The sequence below is a fragment of the Cibotium barometz genome, chromosome 57 (assembly GCF_041138505.1).
Source record: "Cibotium barometz isolate CiBa-2024 chromosome 57, ASM4113850v1, whole genome shotgun sequence".
NCBI classification, from domain to species: Eukaryota; Viridiplantae; Streptophyta; class Polypodiopsida; order Cyatheales; family Cibotiaceae; genus Cibotium; species Cibotium barometz.
In genome coordinates, this window is record NC_141102.1 from 29,119,135 (window position 1) to 29,137,945 (window position 18,811).

Consider the following 18,811-nt stretch of genomic DNA (forward strand, 5'->3'; position numbering starts at 1 on the left):
GGGGGGAAATGCGGGGGGCACAGGTGGAAGGGGGGGGGGGGAGGGATGGGGAGCCAGGGATAGCGCGCTGGCTGGGCGGTTGGCGAAGAGATAAGTGGGGGAGTGAGAGCAGCGGGAAGAAGGGGCGGGGGGCGCAAAACGCAGATGGGGCTGGGGCGCAGACAAGCACCGAACGCGGGGGGGGGGGGGGGGGGTCGCGCTCACAACACGACTCTATGTGTCTGCGCCCATTCTTCTACCTTTTAAGACCATGGGGTGACTCTAATATAATGGTTATATGGGTACATACCATGTTGTAAAACCAAGGAAACACAGTAGACTTGAGCTAGTAAATAGAAGCCTTTCATGATGCCTGGTATTTAAGTTCTTTGAAAAGTGCTACAGCAGAATTATGTTTTAAAATATAGCATTTGCATGTAAATATTGTTACTTAGTGTGTTCTCTGATTGCAAGCAGTTACTTCTCTAGAGGCTGAGGCAGATGCTTTGAACCAAATCAGTGCAGACGACCTTGCAGGAAAGGTATCCGAACTCTTGCCGTCTTTCTAATTCTTGGCCTTAAAATTGTTTCACCATTGGATGTTAAATGCTTGCATGTTGGTGTCGGCAGTTTGCATTGCTGGAGGGTGGTGCAGTGGATGATGATCTAGCTGCTTTAAAGCAGGAGATGCTGGGGTCGACAAAGGTATCCTTTCAAAGTTCTGAAAGTTGTGTACTTTTTACTTTTCTGAGTGGCAGTGTAGCTATAAGATGAAAATGGTGTCTTGATGAGTAGTTTGTCTTCATGTCAAAATCGAAAAACTTATCTGGATGATGTAAACTGGTGATGTCTATGGTTGTGATTATAATCAACACTTTATGCTAAAGTGTTGATTATATTTACTCTATTAGTCACACCTTGGGAAATGTGCTACCATGCATGTGTAGTGTGTGTGTGTGTGTGAGAGAGAGAGAGAGAGAGAGGGAGAGTGCGCAGTGTTAATTACATATATGCATATGCATGTGTGTTGGGGGAGGGGGCGGTGTGTGCACGTGTGCATTTTTTTTTGCGAGAAAAGATCCTTTCATTAGTTATATAAAAATTGCCCGTAGGGTTACAAAAGATCTCTCCTGCTCATAAGAGAAACAAAGCAGTGAATACAACATGGCAGCCCGGGAGACTCTCCCTAGGTGCTGCAAAATACAAGCATCAGTACAAAGGACTGAGAGGCTAAATCATACAATAGGGGGGGGGGGGGGGGGGGAAGAGCCAAACAGGTGGCCTGTAGTGCCAACGGGGGGATCCCGTGTGTAAGGTGTAGAAAGGGCCACAGCGCCAAGTGGTGTGAAAGGCCTGGCCCCGCAAGATCGCCTCATCCGAGTCTCCCCGGATGCGGTCGTACTGTCCTCGCAGGGTGTGGATCAACTCCTGCCAAATCCCCCGTACAGTCTCTGCTGGTGGCTCCAATCTCCCCTCAAAGGCCGTAAAGCACTGGGCCCTCCAGGTGAACCAGATGGTGAGGCTGCTGAGGAGCTCCCATCGTAAATCCCTCTCTTGTGTCCAGTTGGCGGACGAGAAATCCGGTGCCGGAACCAGGCGAGGTTGGCCCCTAATAAATCTGATGGCCTGACTGCCCTGCTCCATCTCATAGCCCATAGCAGGCCCTGACGAAGTCGACCAAGCAGCGGCACCCCACGTAAACATACCCTCTGGAGAGAGGGGAGCCAGAATATGCAGCATCCGCAGCCAAATCTGCTGCGCCTGAGGGCAATCCCAAAGGCAATGTCTCTGTGTCTCCATAGGGTGGCCACATCGGACGCAGGCCGCCGGAAGACCGCTGTAAACAAGCCAAGTGCCAACTGCTTAGCCCCTGTGGGCGACCAGCCCCATTGAAAAATCGAGATCCTGCGGGCCTGTCGACTAGCCCAAAGCCGAGCCCAAAAATCCTCCAGGAACTCCTGTGAGAGTCCCTGTAGCCGCCAATGCCCTGCTGCCGTTGGAGAGACCGTCCTCCTCGCCGTCAAAATATGTCGCCCCAGCCTAACAGTATACTGGAAAAAGGTAATCTCTGTGGCCTCAAGGGATGCATAAGGATCATGCCACTCGTACTCCCTGGGGTCTCACTGTAGCCGGGCCAAGGGACGCGCTGCATATGCCCATATGCGCCAATCCGGGAGCACATCAGCAGGGTCGGGGTCAATATGCCACTTCCGAGAAGCGGCGGCCACTACCCGAATCCTCTGAAAGGTGCACTCTACAACCAAAGGCGACTCCACCTCCACTCTCTGGAGTCTGCCCTCATCCTGAATCTCATAGTAGAGGCAACTGCCATCCTCAGTGCAAGCTCTGACAGCAATCAGGATCTCCAACTGTGTAAAGGCTCCCATCCACCGTGGGGCCACTGGCTCGAGAGGCGTGAACCACTCCTCTGTGAGTGCCTCCTGAATATCATCCCTCATAATCAACCCCCCTCTGAAGTGACTCAGCCTCTCCAGCTGGATCTCCTCTGGGAGACTGTAGAAGGCCTGCCAGTCTCCAAAACTACGAGCTGGGCCTGCCACTAAAGGCCCCCAGGCTAGACGAGGCCGAGAACCCAGCATATGACCCTGCTCTGTGCGAACCGCTGGGCTCCAGATGAGCGGCTGTGTGGCCCGCTCCTCAACACAAGAAGGAGGTCGCTGAGAGAGCCCCAGTCTCAGCAGCTCCCAAGCTCTCAGGATGCTCAAAGCAAATCTGTCCTCCCATCCTCTACTGAGGCCTGTCCTCCTCATCTCTATGAAGATCCAGCGAATCTCTGGTGCCCAAGTGCCCCCTGCTGGGGGCGCCCGAGCCTGCAGCCGCTGCAAGAGGAGCTCTTTTTAAGGCTCAGCGCCTGGAAGCAGCCCCCGAACAATAAGCTTCCCCAATAAGGCTCTACTCTGATCGATTGGATCTATAATGCCCAAACCTCCCTGAGCCAGCGGAAGTGTAATAACTGCCCATGCAACCTTTGCCCGAGCTGGCTGACCGTCCCGCCCAGACCACAGAAAGTTCCTGATCAGCCTCTGTACCTGGCTGATGCAAGAGCTCGAGAAGATCCAGCAAGACGTAATGTACCACATGGTCGCTAACAGCACCTGATTTGCCACCACCACCCTCCCAGCCAAGGATAGTCGAGCTGTACTCCAATACAAAAGCTTCTTCCGAATACTCAGAAGAAGCGGGGCAATCTGCCGCCAAGGTGACAAATCTAGTCCAATCTGGCATCCCAAATACCGCACTGCTGTGCCTGGAGGAATCCATCTAAAACCGGGGTCCGGGCTCCATGCCGGAGTGGGAGCACTACTGATCCAAAAGGCCACTGTCTTGCGCCAATTGATCAATGCTCCCGAAGCTGCACTAAAAACCTGGAGCGACTGCTGTGCCCGAAGAAGATTGGCCTCTTGGCCATGCAAAAATAAACCCGTGTCGTCTGCAAACTCAGCATCCAGTAGGTCCTCCCCCCGGACTGGGAGCTGAAGTCCTCTCAAACCAACCTCCGCTGCCGTCAAATACATGCTCATAGCCTCCGCAAAGAAGAGAAAAAGAAAAGGGGCGAGGGGACACCCCTGACGGACTGATCTGGTCAGCTCAAAACTCGGCCCCCGTCCTCCTACAATCAACACCTGGCTGCGAGCTGTGGAATACAGAGCCGCCACCCCTCTGATCCATCCTGGCTCAAAGCCCAGGCGAAGCATAGTGCCCTCTAAGAAACCCCAATCAACTCTATCGTATGCCTTCTCAAAATCGAGAAGCATCACAACCAAGTCCTCGCCAAGAAATCCAGCTCGGGCCGTCGCCTCCCAGAAAGTAAAGATGTTGTCAAGGATACTGTGCTCCTTGACAAATCCTGTCTGAGTAGCATGAATCAACTCCCCCAGGAAGGGCTGGATCCTCAAACTCAAGGCCTTTGCTAAGACCTTGTAGACAGTATTGAGGATCGTAATAGGCCTCCAATGCCGAATATCATCTGATACTCCCTCCCCCTTGGGGATAAGATAGATCAAGCCCTTTGAAAAGCTCTGCGGCATCACCCCAGTGTCCAAAACATGCTGAAAGCCCCTGCGGAGGCCCGGCCCCAAAAGGTCCCAATAGCGCATAAAAAAGGCCGGCGTCAGTCCGTCCTCCCCTGGGCAACTATGTCGCGTCAGGACCCTCAAGGCCTCGGCAAGCTCAATCTCTGACAAAGGCGCACCTAGAACTGTACGCATACGGTCTGTGACCCTCCTCTGCACTATGGCCCACACAGTCTGTCTGCAAACATCTCGATCCTCAGTGGCTGGCTCCACTGAAAGCAGGTCTCTATAGAATGCAGTGGCAATGGCTCTGATCTCCTCGAGCTCAGTAGCTACCGATCCATCCGGTCTACCAAGCTGGCGGACTCCTGCTCGCGCATGCCGGGGTCCAGTGATCTCGAAAAACTCTCCAGTCACTCTATCACCAAGCTGCGTCCACTGAGAGGCCTGACGACGATAGTAAAACTCATGTCTCTGCTCCTCTACCTCTCTAACCTCCTGGCGTGCCTGGCTCAGCTGGGACGCCACCCACTCACATGCCTCCTGAAGGCGCTGTAGCGAAGCAAGGCTGCGTCTTAGCCGATGCTCCCGCTCGCGAATCTCTCCCAGCCGTGTCAAAGCTGCAGCATGCAGAAAAGAGCTAAGATCGATGAGTCCCTGGGCACACTGGCCCGCTGCATCTTGGTCAGAGCACTGACTATCATGCCAGATCCTCTCAATGTGCTCAGCGAGACTGGGATCTGTAAGTACCCTCTCTAGGATCCTCAACTGCAAGCTGGGCTCCCGTGTCCTCTCCTCCAATGTCAAGATAACTGGCGCATGATCTGAAAATGAGGTGCCAGCGAGAATGCCGACGGAGCCCCCTCGCTCCCCTAACCAGTCGCCCACATAAAAGCGATCAATCCGTGATAGATTAGTCCCTCCTTGCCGGCGATCCGACTGAGAGAAACTAAGACTGTCCTGAGACCGGGAGAAAGCCCCATGCTGCCATGCATCAATGATCCTCAGTGACATGCAAAACCGGTCCCAAGCTGCAAGCTCCGTGCCGTGCACTGTAACATGACTGCCTCCCACCCTATCTGCCGGGTCCTCAAGCATGTTGAAGTCTCCCCCGACACACCAATGTGCGGCCTCTGGCAATGCATCCGTAACCTGGGTCCAGAACTCTGCTCTGGCACTAGCATGATTGGGCGCATAGACGTTGAGCACGCCCAATAGCTCATCATGCATCCTCAAAATGACATACTGTACTCTACCAGGCACAATGATCCCTCGATCCACAATGGCCTGCCGCCATACATCTGCAATGACCATGCATACTCCTCCCTGTCCACCCAAAGGACCAAACCCTGCAGACCAAAAAGTGTCCCATCTACCAGGCATCACCGAACCATATCTCCGGATCGTGCTCTCACCCAAGTGATGCTCCTACATCATCAAAATATCAATGCTGCCACCAACCAGGCATCTCTGAAGCTCCTGCCTCAAGCAACCACGATAGCGTATTTAATGTGCTCCGCCAAGGCCCTGTACATTCCATGAGATGATCCTCATGGATGCCCTGCTGAGGTGGATGCTGTCTCAGCCGTATGGCGGGCCTTCGCAAGCGGCTTGGATGGAGAGTAGTCCCCATCCGAGCGGCTGCGAATCTGCCCACCCGGTGTACTGCAAGAATCCCGGATCAGGCGCCAGTGGCTGTGGCCCATGGCGACTGCCTCCCGGTCTGACAGAGCAACCTCGTGTATACACACATATCCAGGGTTGCGTGCTAAGTCTGCCACTATGCGAACGACCAAATGTCGAATCCCTGAGGTATCCACACTCCCGGGATCCAAGAAAAAATGAGCCAACTCCCAAAGTCGGCCTATCACATCTGTCACCTCTAGATCCCTCATGTGATGAGAAAACTCAACTGCCTGAGTCTTCAAAGTGCTGAGAGCGAGCTCTAGAGTCCACTCCCGGTCGCAAGGGCCACATAGAGGGAACGAGAAGGCCACCGCTGAGTCTAGTGCCTCCTCCCCGCGGGCTGGAGGTATCACTACATGAACTCGGATGGGTGCTGGCTCATGGGGGCCCTCTGCTCCAAAAAGCCGTGTGAAGGCATAATCAAAAGCCTTCGAGCGCTGTCTAATGCCAAGGCGACTCAGCCGACTGCGGATAGATGAAATCCGTGAAGCCCGAATCGGCATAGTAGGTCTCCTTTGTGATGCTCGAGTGAGGTCAGTGCTCAGCGCCCTCCGGACTGTAGGTGAACGCCAGGGGACTGCCAGGGCCTCCCGGGAAGGTGAGGCGGGCGGAGGGGGAGGAGGGGGGGGGGGCGAGGGGGGTGGAGAGGGAGCCGCTGCCGAAACCGGAGCGGGGACGGGAGGAGGCGATGGTGGAAGCGAGGCGGTGGGAGGGGTGAAGGAGGGGGTGCTGGCATCTCCTGGAGGGGAGAAAAGCTGTTCCTCACGGGAACCCAGTGAGGCTGAGACTGTGGCCGTTGCTGCAGCGGTCTCTGGGCGTGCTGCTGTGGCTGTCTCCCTCGGTGGCGCCCCTGTCCAGGCTGCCACTCCGAGGTCTCTATGGCCTGAGCAGGTGTCCCGGAGGCAACCTGCCGAGCCGACTCTGTGGGCGGGCCATCAATAGCCTGCTGGTGAGGGTCGGGGTCTCCTGCGAGGGCAGGCCTTGGCCAGATGGCCGACCTGCCTGCAAATGAAGCACTGATTCGGGAGCCCCGAGAACTCCACTCTCTGGTCTATCCATCCCCCCCCTATCCTAGGTAGCTGAATTACCTTAGGAAGGGAGGAGATGTCAGACACCAACACTCTGACCAGCTGCTCTGGCCACCACTGAAGCTGCTGAGGGGCCAGTCTCTAGTACCGAACCCACCAATGCTCCGAGCCTAGAGAGGAGCGGAAGATACTCCCGGCGGAGTCCAGGGAAGCAAACTGTAACATGGAAAAGGCGCTCTCCCTACTCCGCCGCTGCTGGGTCAAATCCATGCTGCCAAGGTCTGAAGAAAGCCCGAGCGCCCCTGATGTCAAGGGGACTCATGGCAAGGACCTTGGCAATGCTCTGGGCGGCCTCGAACTCGATCTGGTAATGTCCCTGGCCCAGTAGCTGTACGTCCAGAATCCTGCCCACATCTGCAAGAAGGCGGGCCTGAAGAAGATCCCTAATCTCCCCTCTGCTGGGGCGAGTGCCGACTATACGGCAGATGGTGGAATGAGCCTGGAGGCGTTCCACCTCTGCGGTGAGGCTCGCTTCCTCTTCTGGCGAAAGAGAAAGCCTGATGGGGGTGTCCTTAGGGGCGGGCGAGGGGGCTGCGGATGAGTGCCTCTGAGGCGGGGCGGGAGGAACCTCCATCAGAGTCTGAAGCTGCGGCGAAGGCGGGATCCTGCTAGAACCAAGTTGCACACAGAGAGGCGGAAGACGGAGCAAAAAGGAAAACAAAACCCCCTGGGGGCGGAAGCAAGAAAAAGGAAGGGGGGGGGGGAGAGAAGGCGAAGGAAAAAAAAAAAACCCCCTAGGGGGGGAGGGTGGGAGCTGCGCGTAAGAGGGAGGGGAGGAAAGCGAGCGGCGGAGGGGATGGGGCGCTGCAGTGGGGAGGAAGGCGCGATGAACGCCGGGGGGGGGGGGGGGGGGGCGTGAAGGTGAGAAAGGGCGGCGAGCAAAGCAGGGCGGCGGCAGCGAAGGCAGGCGGGAGGGGGCGCAGCAGCGAATGTAGGCGGGGGGGGGGGGGGGGGGGGGGGGGGGGCTAGTGGAAAGGCGGCGGGCAATGCTGGGCGCAGCAGCGAGGGTAGGCGGGGAGGCAAGGGGAGGCGTGAGGAGCAAGGGGAGGCGAGGGGGCGAACAGGCAAGGAGGGCGACAGGCGCAGTTGTGTAGGCAACGCGAGCAGGGAGGGGGGGCGGGAGCTTCAGCGAGCCGAATTACCAAACTATTTCCCGTGTGCACGTGTGCATTGCATGTACGTATGCATGTATTTGTATATATTTTTGTGTAGGTGTGCACATGAATATGTATATATGTGTCTGTTATGTATGTATGCATGCATACATAATATATAGACATACACATACATAATATACACTCTAACAGAAACTCAGTACACAGACCTTTGTATGAATGTATGCTCTTTTGTGTGCGCGTGTGGGGGGTGTCTTTGTGGGAGCATATATTGGTAAGTTCTACACCCACTATTGGGCACTCAGCACTAATGACGTTAGTGGGGACGTCGTAGTATCTAGTTCATGCTATGCATGATGGAGTTGATGGTTTATTGTCTTGTGGACAACTACCATGAGGTTATATATTGCACTTTCTTATAAGGTAAATTTGGGCATGTTCCTTGAATCTTGATTCATCTAGGTATATACATATACATACATACCTACATAATATATATGTATTCATGTGTGTACATATGTATGTATGTATACATGTACACACATGACATGCATACATAATATACACGTGTGTGTGCATACATATCTATGTATGTATGTATACACGTACACGTACACATATATACAGATACACATATATATGTAAATAAGTAAATAAATGAATATATATAAATATGTATGTATGTATGTATGTGTACATACATACATACATATGATGTGTATGTACATACATACGTATATACATACATATATATGATGTGTATGTATCTATTTATGTATATATATACATATATATGTTATGTGTACATAGATCCCTCCTCCCATACATACATACATATGCACATACATATGTATTCATGCATGTATATTTGTATCTATATATGTGTGTTACACACACACACACACACACACACACAACACACACTTGTATGTATGTTTGTACACATGTATATATAAATACCTACACACATATGTATACATATACATATATATGTTATGTGCACATAGACCCCTCCTCCCATACATACATACATATGCACATACATATGTATTCATGCATGTGTATTTGTATCTATATATGTGTGTTACACACACACACACACACACTCTTGTATGTATGTTTGAACACATGTATATATAAATACCTACACACATGTATGTGTGTGTGTGTGTAAATGTATGTATCTATTTATGTATACATTGTTGGGTTTTATGATGTGTATGCACCCAGAGGAGTGCTAGTGATCATCAGTAGGTTAGTGGGGCACTTTTTACTTCAGTTAGTGGAGGTTTTTTCCCCCAGTTTAGTTCAATTTCACTTATATGCAGTTTATAAGTGTTTTGGTCCACCCGGCACATTTATGGCCGGACATGTGAACACTTATCCTTTAGGGGTCACTATCATGTGGCTTGTACTTCACTTTCTATCATTGAGATATACAGCAGTCGTGTTCACTCCCTCTCCTTGGTTTTCCACGCCTGTTTGCTTTCTGTAAACCCTAACCCTAACCCTGTTTTGTCTTCAATTGGTATCAGAGCTTTGAAGCTCTACACTACCTGCCAGTACACATCCTTGCGCCGCCTTCAGCAGAGCATTGAAGCTCTGTATAGCTGCTGCCCGTACAACTGTACCTGCCCGTACAAAGCCTGCGCAGCCTTCAGCAGGTACACTGCAGGTTCTGTACAAGTTCGCCGACTGCGCCATCAGTACAGTACTGCACGTCGCCTTCAGTCGGAGCTTGTGTACCAGTCAGTTTGCGCCACCTGCCCGTGTCTAGTCGCCTCCAGTTGGCCTTCAGCCCGTACACCTGTGTGCCGTCAGATATACTCTGCACCTGCTGCCCGTACCTGGTCGCCTCCAGTCGGGTACTGCATTAGTCAGTCGTCGCCTACAACTATTGTGAGCGCCACCTTCAGCGCCGACTGTACCTGCACAGTACTGTGGTCGCCTCAGTATCCGTACTGTACCTGCTTGCTTACAGAGGACTGTTTTCGTACTTTGCTACGAGTACCTGCACAGTACAACAGTCTACGAGTACAACATTAACTCATACGTATTGCAATCTCAGCTGGTAAGCATTACAAGTTTTGAGTTTTGGGCATTCTTATTTTTCTCTGTGAAAAATATACAGGCACAACAGGCAGTTTTTCTAGCAAGAAAAATATACAGGCACAACAGGCAGTTTTTCTAGCAAGAAAATATACAAGTTTTTTGCACAGTTTGGGTGCAGCAAATTTGGGGCATTTTGGCATTGTGTACGCCATTTGCTGCTCTACTCAGTCATTGGTGCATTGAGCTGCACATTCAGAGGATTGAGAGTGCAGGCAGATTTGGGTGAACTGTATTCAGTGGAGTACAGTTGTTATCAGGGTTTTTGCTATTGGGTTTTTTGGTAAACAGGTACAACATTGTGCGTAAAGCGTAATGGCAAATCAACAGCAAAGTGATGTATTCACATATTTGTCTAAGGAAGACAAATTGGATGGCACGAACTACTCCTTGTGGAGTTTTATGCTGAAAAATGTGCTTGTGGCAAAAGGTCTTTGGGATTTTGTTAGTGGTGATGAACCACGTCCAGGTCCATTGGCTCCAGAGACTCCTCCCCAAGGGGGTGCTCGTGGACGAGGACAACAGGTACAGGCTCCAGGACAGCCATTGCCTGTTCAGAGAACAAATGCTCAAAAGACATGGGATGCCAGGGATGCACAAGCTTTGTCACTCATTGCATTGTCAGTTCAGAGGTCCATTATACCTCATATTCGTTCAGCTGGCTCTTCACAGAATGCATGGGTGACTTTGGAGCAAATGTATGCTGCTCGTAATGAGGCTAGGATCTCATTTTTGAAAAGAGAGCTGGAAAATCAGAAAATGAATGAAGGAGATGATATGTCTAGCCACTTAAACAAGCTGCAGGATTTGAGAGAGCAACTCATCAATGTGGATGAGATTATTCCTGAGACACAGCTTGTGTCCACCATCTTGCACTCTTTGCCAAGATCTTACTTGGCTTTCCATACCTCTTTGAACCTCAGCATGAGGAATGCTGTTGAACCCCTCAAGTATCAGGAACTCGTTGCTCTCTTACTACAAGAGGAGCAAATGAGGAAGAATATGAATATGAACACAAATGCTGAACAAGCATTTACTACAGGTCAAAAGGGGAAAGGGAAAACTCAGCCAAAGAGTGCAAATCAAAATTCAGGTGATGGTGGTTCTTCACAGGATACCAAGAAAGGTGATGGACAGCCCAAGAAGAAGGGCAAATGTCATTACTGTAAGAAGCCAGGTCACTACATCACGGAATGTAGGAAGAGGATTGCCAAAGAGAAGGCAAAGGAAGCTGGGATGTCTGTTAATGATGCTCCTAAAGCTCCTCCAGAGACTGCTTCTTTTGTTGAGGACAGGGATTACTGTTTTTTTACATGCAGCTATGATGCCTCTTGGTCTTCACAGGCACTCAGTTTGACAGAGCATGCATGTACTTGGTATTTTGATAGTGGTGCCTCAAAGCATATCACATCTCGCAGGGATTTGTTTAGTCATGTTGGCCCTGCCCCTGTTGGCAAAACTGTTCAGTGTGCCAACAATGCTTCATATCCAGTTTGTGGCATTGGGGAGATACAGCTTACAGCCATTGATGGCTCCATTCTCCGCCTTACAGATGCCTTATATGTACCAGGGATAAAGAAGAATTTGTTGTCCATTTCTTCTTTAGCACATTGTGGAATGCAAGTCCACTTTGATGATGATAAATGCATGGTCAGAGACAAAGCAAATGCCTTGACCTTGATGCTTACTGGTACATTATGTCATGGACTTTATGAGTTGGATGCATTTCAGCCAGTGGATCAGTCTGCTTATCATGCATTCACTCTTACTCCAGCTATGGTTGATGCGGAGTTATGGCATGCTCGCATGGGGCATGTAAATTTTGGTAGTCTGATGCTTATGCAGCGACATAATATGTTTACAGATCTACCTCTCATGGAGAAGCCTCCAGATCACATTTGTGAAGGATGTATTTTGGGAAAAATGCACAGGTTTTCCTTCCCACGTGATCAGGCTCTAAGAGCAACTGCAAAGTTGCAACTTATACACAGTGATCTTTGTGGTCCCATGCAGACAAAGTCATTAGGTGGTTGCTTTTATTTTGCAACATTTATTGATGACTTCTCTCGTATATGCTGGGTCTATCCTTTGACACAGAAATCACAGGTATATGATGCATTTTTGGCCTTTGTAGCACTTGCTGAGACAGAGTCAGGATGCAAGGTGAAGACTCTCCGTTCTGACCGAGGGGGGGAATATATGTCACATGTGCTGAATTCCTTTCTTGGGAGTAGAGGTATAAAACATCAGTATACTACTCCTTACACTCCACAGCAGAATGGGGTTGCAGAAAGGAAAAATCGGTCACTCATGGAGATGGCCAGATGTATGCTAAAGGCAAAAAGACTACCACATATCTTTTGGGTGGAAGCAGTAATGTGTGCTTGTCATATTTTAAATCGATGTCCCACAAAGGCATTGGTTTCTATTACTCCTTTTGAGGCTTGGCATGGCCGCAAGCCTTCTGTATCGCATTTTTGTATCTTTGGGTGTCTCGCATATGCACACATACCCAAAGAGTTGAGGAGGAAGCTTGATGATAAAGCCACAAAATGCATTTTTGTTGGGTATAGCCGTGAGAGCAAGGGCTACAGGTTATATGACCCACTATCCAGGAAGATATTCATCAGTCGGGATGTGATTTTTGATGAAAAATCAGAATTATCCATGGCTGGTTATGAGGCAAATCAGGCTGAAAATGATGTGTTTGAAGGTCTACTACCCATGGAGTTTCATTCCAAAGTTGGTGATCCAACTCATGAGGGTACTGGACAGCCAGCAAATGATGTAGGTGGTGCAGAAATTCAGCAGCCAAATGAGCCAGAAGCTGAACCAAATATGGGACAGCAGGCACCACAGGTCAGACATATACCTAGATGGTATTTGAGGACATTACAGGACAGCCATTTAGAGGGTCCTCTTGCTGGTCGTACTCGTAGGGAGACAAGGACCAATGAGCATGCACACATCATGGATTTGAATCTGGTTATGGCAGCCAGTTTACAGGATGATGATGAGCCTGATTCATTTGTGGATGCACGAGATAATGTGCATTGGAACAAAGCCATGCAGAATGAGATTGATTCTATTAAAAAGAATCAAACATGGGATTTGGTTGATCTGCCCAAAGGCAAGAAAGCCAGTGGTACTAAATGGGTCTACAAGTTGAAAAGACATGCAGATGGATCCATTGACAGGTACAAAGCCCGTTTAGTTGCAAAGGGCTATGCACAGAAAAAGGGCATTGATTATGAGGAGACATTTGCTCCTACATCCCGTATGTCGACACTTAGGTGTCGTGGTTGGGTTGTTCACCAGTTGGACATAAAGACTGCATTCCTACATGGGGACCTCGAGGAGGAAGTATATGTATTTCAGCCCATGGGATTTGCAGAACATGGTCATGAGGGGAAAGTATGCAGGCTGAAAAAGGCCTTGTATGGTTTGAAACAAGCTCCACGAGCTTGGTATGCAAAAATAGATGCTTTCCTACTCACTCAGGGATTTGTGAACAGTCCATCAGAGGCCACTTTGTATGTGAAGAAAGAAGAGACAGATCTGCTGGTCATCAGTCTTTATGTGGATGATCTCTTGCTCATGGGATCAAATGATGACAAAATTGCAGCTTTTAAGGAGATACTGCAACAGACATTTGACATGTCTGACTTGGGCCTTGTACATTACTATTTGGGCATACAGTTTGTGCAGGATAACAGAGGCATTGGGTTGTTGCAATCACGTTATGTTGCTAAACTTCTGGAGAAGTTTAAATTTCAGGATTGCAAGCCTATTAGTACTCCTATGGAGCCTGGGATGAAACTGTCACTACAAGATGACAGTGTTTCCTTTGATGCCACTACATATGCTCAGGCTGTTGGGTGCCTCATTTACTTGTGTAATACAAGGCCAGATATTCAGTATGCAGTCTCTCAGTTGAGCAGATTCATGCACAGCCCACGGTTGTCACATTGGCAAGCTGTGAAGCGTGTATTCCGTTATTTGCAGGGTACCTTGTCTCTTGGGTTGCTTTATCCTGAGGGGGGTGACATGCAGTTACATGCTTACAGTGATTCAGATTGGGCTGGTGATTTTGATACCAGACATTCCACTAGTGGGAATTGTTTCTTCCTTGGCGCTTCATGCATTTCTTGGCTAAGCAAGAAACAGACCACAGTGGCCACTTCGTCTTGTGAGGCAGAGTACAGAGCAGCCTACACTACTACTGTTGAGTGTGTTTGGCTGCGTCGTCTTATGACTGATATGGATATTTCAGTGGAGGAGCCTACACCTATCTATACTGATAGTCAGAGTGCCATTGCTGTGGCCAGGAATCCTGTGTTTCATGCTCGCACGAAACACATTGAGATTCACTATCATTTTGTTCGGGAGAGACTCCAGACAGGAGATATCAGTCTGATCTACTGTCCTACAGATCAGAATGTGGCAGACATCTTCACCAAGGCATTACCACGTCCGAAATTTGAAGCATTCCGCAATGCTTTGAATTTGTTTCCTTTTGGTGGATGATGTACAGTGATCACATATCACTCCAGGGGGGTTTGTTGGGTTTTATGCTGTGTATGCACCCAGAGGAGTGCTAGTGATCATCAGTAGGTTACTGGGGCACTTTTTACTTCAGTTAGTGGAGGTTTTTTCCCCCAGTTTAGTTCAGTTTCACTTATATGCAGTTTATAAGTGTTTTGGTCCACCCGGCACATTTATGGCCGGACATGTGAACACTTATCCTTTAGGGGTCACTATCATGTGGCTTGTACTTCACTTTCTATCATTGAGATATACAGCAGTCGTGTTCACTCCCTCTCCTTGGTTTTCCACGCCTGTTTGCTTTCTGTAAACCCTAACCCTAACCTTGTTTTGTCTTCATACATATACATATATATGTATACATTTATGTGTCATAAGCACACCCCCCCCATACATACATAAATACACGCATACATATGCGTGTATGTACACACACACATACATACGTACATGCATACATATGTATGCATGCATGTATATTTGTATCTATATATGTGTGTTAAATACATACATACACACATGTATGTATGTGTGTACATGTATTTCCATATGCATCTATATATATGTGGATGTATGTGTGCGTGCGTGGGTACACACACCCACACACCCACACATCCACATATATATAGATATGTACATACATACATATGCATCTATATATATGTGGATGTGTGTGTGTGTGTGTACACACCCGCACCCCCCCACACACACACACATCCACATATATTTACATATGCATCTATATATATGTGGATGTGTGTGTGTGTGTGTGTGTGTGTGTGTGGGTACACACACACACACATCCACATATATATAGATGCATATCTAAATACATACACACATGTATGTATGTATGTATGTACACATACATTTATATAGACACATGAGCGAGCGTGCATGCATATGCATGTCTATATGTGTACATATTGCATAGCTCACTAGAGTTTTTCAAGCGAAGCTAATGAGTCTGACTATCTACCGTTATGTCCACAATGGGTGCACCACTATCATGGTGGCACAATTCAGATCTTCTGAACATACATTTAACTACCAGGTTGAAGAGACTTGGAAGGTGATTCAGAAAGAGGATGATATACAAAGGGAGGTTGAGGAAGTCGACATGGTATCTGAAACTGCCTTGTCATAAGTCTTTAGATATCTCTAGCTGTACATGGAATGTTAAAGGTATTGAGGACGATTTTGGACACAATGGCTAGTCAATAAAACATTTATTTTAAAACAAGAATTTTGAAAACTTTGTCTTGGTGTGTATTTTGCAGAGACCTAGCGAGCTTCCGGCTGGTCGGTCAGCAGTAAGCAGTGGCTCTTACCCTTTTAAGGATGTGGAGATTGAGAAGGAATTGAGTGATTTGAGAAGAAAAGTGAATAATAACTTATGAGCCCTTGAGGGATGTGTATATGTGTATATTCATCATCTCTTCTAGCCAATTCCATTGAAGAGAAATAGTTTTGGGTATAGTAATCAAAGGTTTTGGGATCTTTCAACTTAGGGTGGAGTTATCAGTGTTTGTAGGTTTCTGTCTAAACAATTCCACAGTCACGGATTGTGAACTTAGTTATAGATAAGAAGAGTTATTCATACTCTTTAAACCGTAATTGATTCCTTGAACTCTTGTATGCATAAGCACACTCTCGTGTACAGTCTTCTCGGGGTGTATGTGAAAGCATTGCGGAGTCTGAGGATGTGGTGTTTGGGCACTTCTCTTGGATGGAGAGGTTCTACAGCCTGTGCTGTTACTTGGGTGGCATTCATACTTAACCAATTTTGATTGTTGAGAGTAGAGTTGGATGGCTTGAAGTTCCTTAAACTGGGGTTACAGTTATTTGCTGCCTAACAGAGGCGAATTGGGAGAACTATTCTTTTGAAAATGGAATGTTTTGATGGCTATGTGACCAAGAACTAGGTCAAGCTAAGCCATTTCTTTAGAGGTTCATGGAGGAGAATCATCCAGGCAGTCATTGTGAGGGGAGGGTGTCGTATCGACCTATGTTACTCAGGACTTGTATGCCATCAAAGTCGTAGTTTCAAGATAGATCTTTACGAGTACTTGGATCAGTAATCCTTTTCACTCTTAAACCTCTCCAACTCTTCTGGTATAAATATTTTGGTCATTTTTGTTGTGGACAATATGGCTTCTAGACTACAATTTCTCCTCTCTTTTTTTGGTCTTAAACCCTCAATTTTAGTTTTAGTATTCTAACCTGTATCTACTCATTAATAAACATGTAAATGTGTCGTTGGCATTTGAACTCACTCCCGAGGCAAGATCTTGCTGATGTCTCCCATGTTCTCACTAAACAGTGGAAATAAGTTGAAAAAGTAAAAAGGTAGCTGCACATCTATATGTAGCAATTTTCTGTCTTCTACATGGTAGACGCCTACTTGAGGTTGTCAACTATTGCCTAATTCAGTGAGGGTGTTATGTATCTCATAGCTCTACCCAAACAAGGGTCAAGGGTCTGCCATTAGTTCAAAGGTTTCCAGCTAAAAAGCTTTTACTGATACAAAAGGTGTCAGGTGTACATAATTTGATCCAGTGGTTGTAAGAGAGTGTGACTCTTAGGGGAAGATTGCTCGCTGAAGCTCCACGCTCCCCCCCTGCTCGCGCTGCTGTCTGCACTCCCCTCTCCCTGCCCGCCATCGCGTTTTCCCCCTCCGCCTGCCCTCAGGTTTTCGCCACCCCCCCCTTCGCCTGGCTAGCCTGCGCTGAAGCGCCCCCCCCTCCACTGCTCTTCGCCGTCGCCCCCCCCCTCCCGTAGCTCTCGCCATCGCGCCCACCCCCCCTCCTCTTCAGCGCCTCGCCCCACCCCCTTCGCCAGCTCTCGTTCCCCCTCTCTCGCCTTTTCGTGCTGCTGCCCCCCCCCCTTGGGATCCGTCTTCGCCGCCTCTACCCCCCCCCTCCTCTTCTTTCTGTTTTTCTCCGCCCCCAGGGATTTTTTATTTTTTTCCCTTTTTACTTTTCGCCTTCCCCCACCCTCGTGTGCAGCTCGGTTCGTGCAGGTTCTCCGTCTCCGTCTCCGCTCCGCCTTCGACACAGCTTCAGACTCTGATGGAGGTTCCTCCCGCCCCGCCTCAAAGGGACTCATCCGCAGCCCCCCTCGCCTGCCCCTGAGGACACCCCCATTAGGCTTTCTCTTTCGCTAGAAGAGAAAGCGAGCCTCGCCGCAGAGGTGGAACGCCTTCAGGCACATTCCACCATCTGCCGTATAGTCGGCACTCGCCCCAGCAGAGGGGAGATCCGGGATCTTCTCCAGGCCCGCCTTCTTGCAGATGTGGGCAAGATCCTGGACGTACAGCTACTGGGCTGTGGACATTACCAGATCGAGTTCGAGTCCGCCCAGAGCGTGGCCAAGGTCCTTGCCATGAGTCCCCTTGGCATCAGGGGTGCTCGGGCTTTTTTCAGACCTTGGCAGCATGGCTTTGACCCAGCAGCGGCTGAGCAGGGAGAGCGCCTTTTCCATGTTACAGTTTGCTTCCCTAGACTCCGCCGGGAGTATCTTCCGCTCCTCTCTAGGCTAGGAGCATTGGTGGGCTCGGTACTAGAGACTGGCCCCACAGCAGCTTCAGTGGTGGCCAGAGTAGCTGGGCTACCTTTGGTCAGAGTGTTGGTGTCTGACATCTCCTCCCTTCCTAAGGTCATTCAGCTACCTAGGATAGGGGAGGGATGGATTGATCAGAGAGTGGAGTTCTCGGGGCTCCCGAACCAGTGCTTCATTTGCAGGCAGGTCGGTCATCTGGCCAAGGCCTGCCCTCGCAGGAGACCCCGACCCTCACCACAGCAGCAGGCCCCTGATGGCCCGTCCACAGATGCGGCTCGGTAGGCTGCCTCCGGGACACCTGCTCAGGCCACAGAGACCTCGGAGTGGCAGCCTGGACAGGGGCGCCGCGGAGGGAGACAGCCACAGCAACACACCCAGAGACCGCTGTAGCAGCAGCCACAGTCTCAGCCTCACTGGGTTCCCGTGAGGAACAGTTTTGCTCCCCTCCAGGAGGAGACCCCTGCGGCGACGACTGAGGACCAGGAGATGCCAGCACCCCCTCCTTCACCCCCCCCACCCCCGTCCCCCCCCCCACCGACTCGCTTCCACCTTCGCCTCCTCCCATCCCCGCTCCGGTTTCGGCAGCGGCTCCCTCTCCACCCCCCTCGCCCCCCCCTCCTCCCCCCCGCCCGCCTCACCTTCCCGGGAGGCCCTGGCAAACCCCTGGCGCTCACCTGCAGTCCGGAGGGCGCTG

The 18,811-nt window shown here is 49.8% G+C and overlaps 1 protein-coding gene across 7 annotated transcripts in view; it reads left to right on the forward strand.

The window, feature by feature from the left end:
- LOC147606636 (membrane-associated protein VIPP1, chloroplastic-like) overlaps window positions 1–16,355 on the forward strand; it is a 62,069-nt gene extending 45,714 nt beyond the window's left edge. For 2 of the 7 annotated variants that reach the window (XM_086791658.1, XM_086791664.1), the window contains exons 9-11: window positions 457–521; window positions 610–684; window positions 15,837–16,355. In XM_086791658.1, the coding sequence (XP_086647784.1) occupies window positions 457–521; window positions 610–684; window positions 15,837–15,956 (260 nt within the window). In that variant the 3' untranslated portion in view covers window positions 15,957–16,355. Of the gene's footprint in view, window positions 1–456; window positions 522–605; window positions 685–15,610; window positions 15,737–15,836 lie in introns of those variants that run through there. The other 5 variants (XR_015264925.1, XM_086791660.1, XM_086791661.1 and 2 more) reach the window with 5 other exon arrangements.
- Window positions 16,356–18,811: the final 2,456 nt, after the last annotated feature.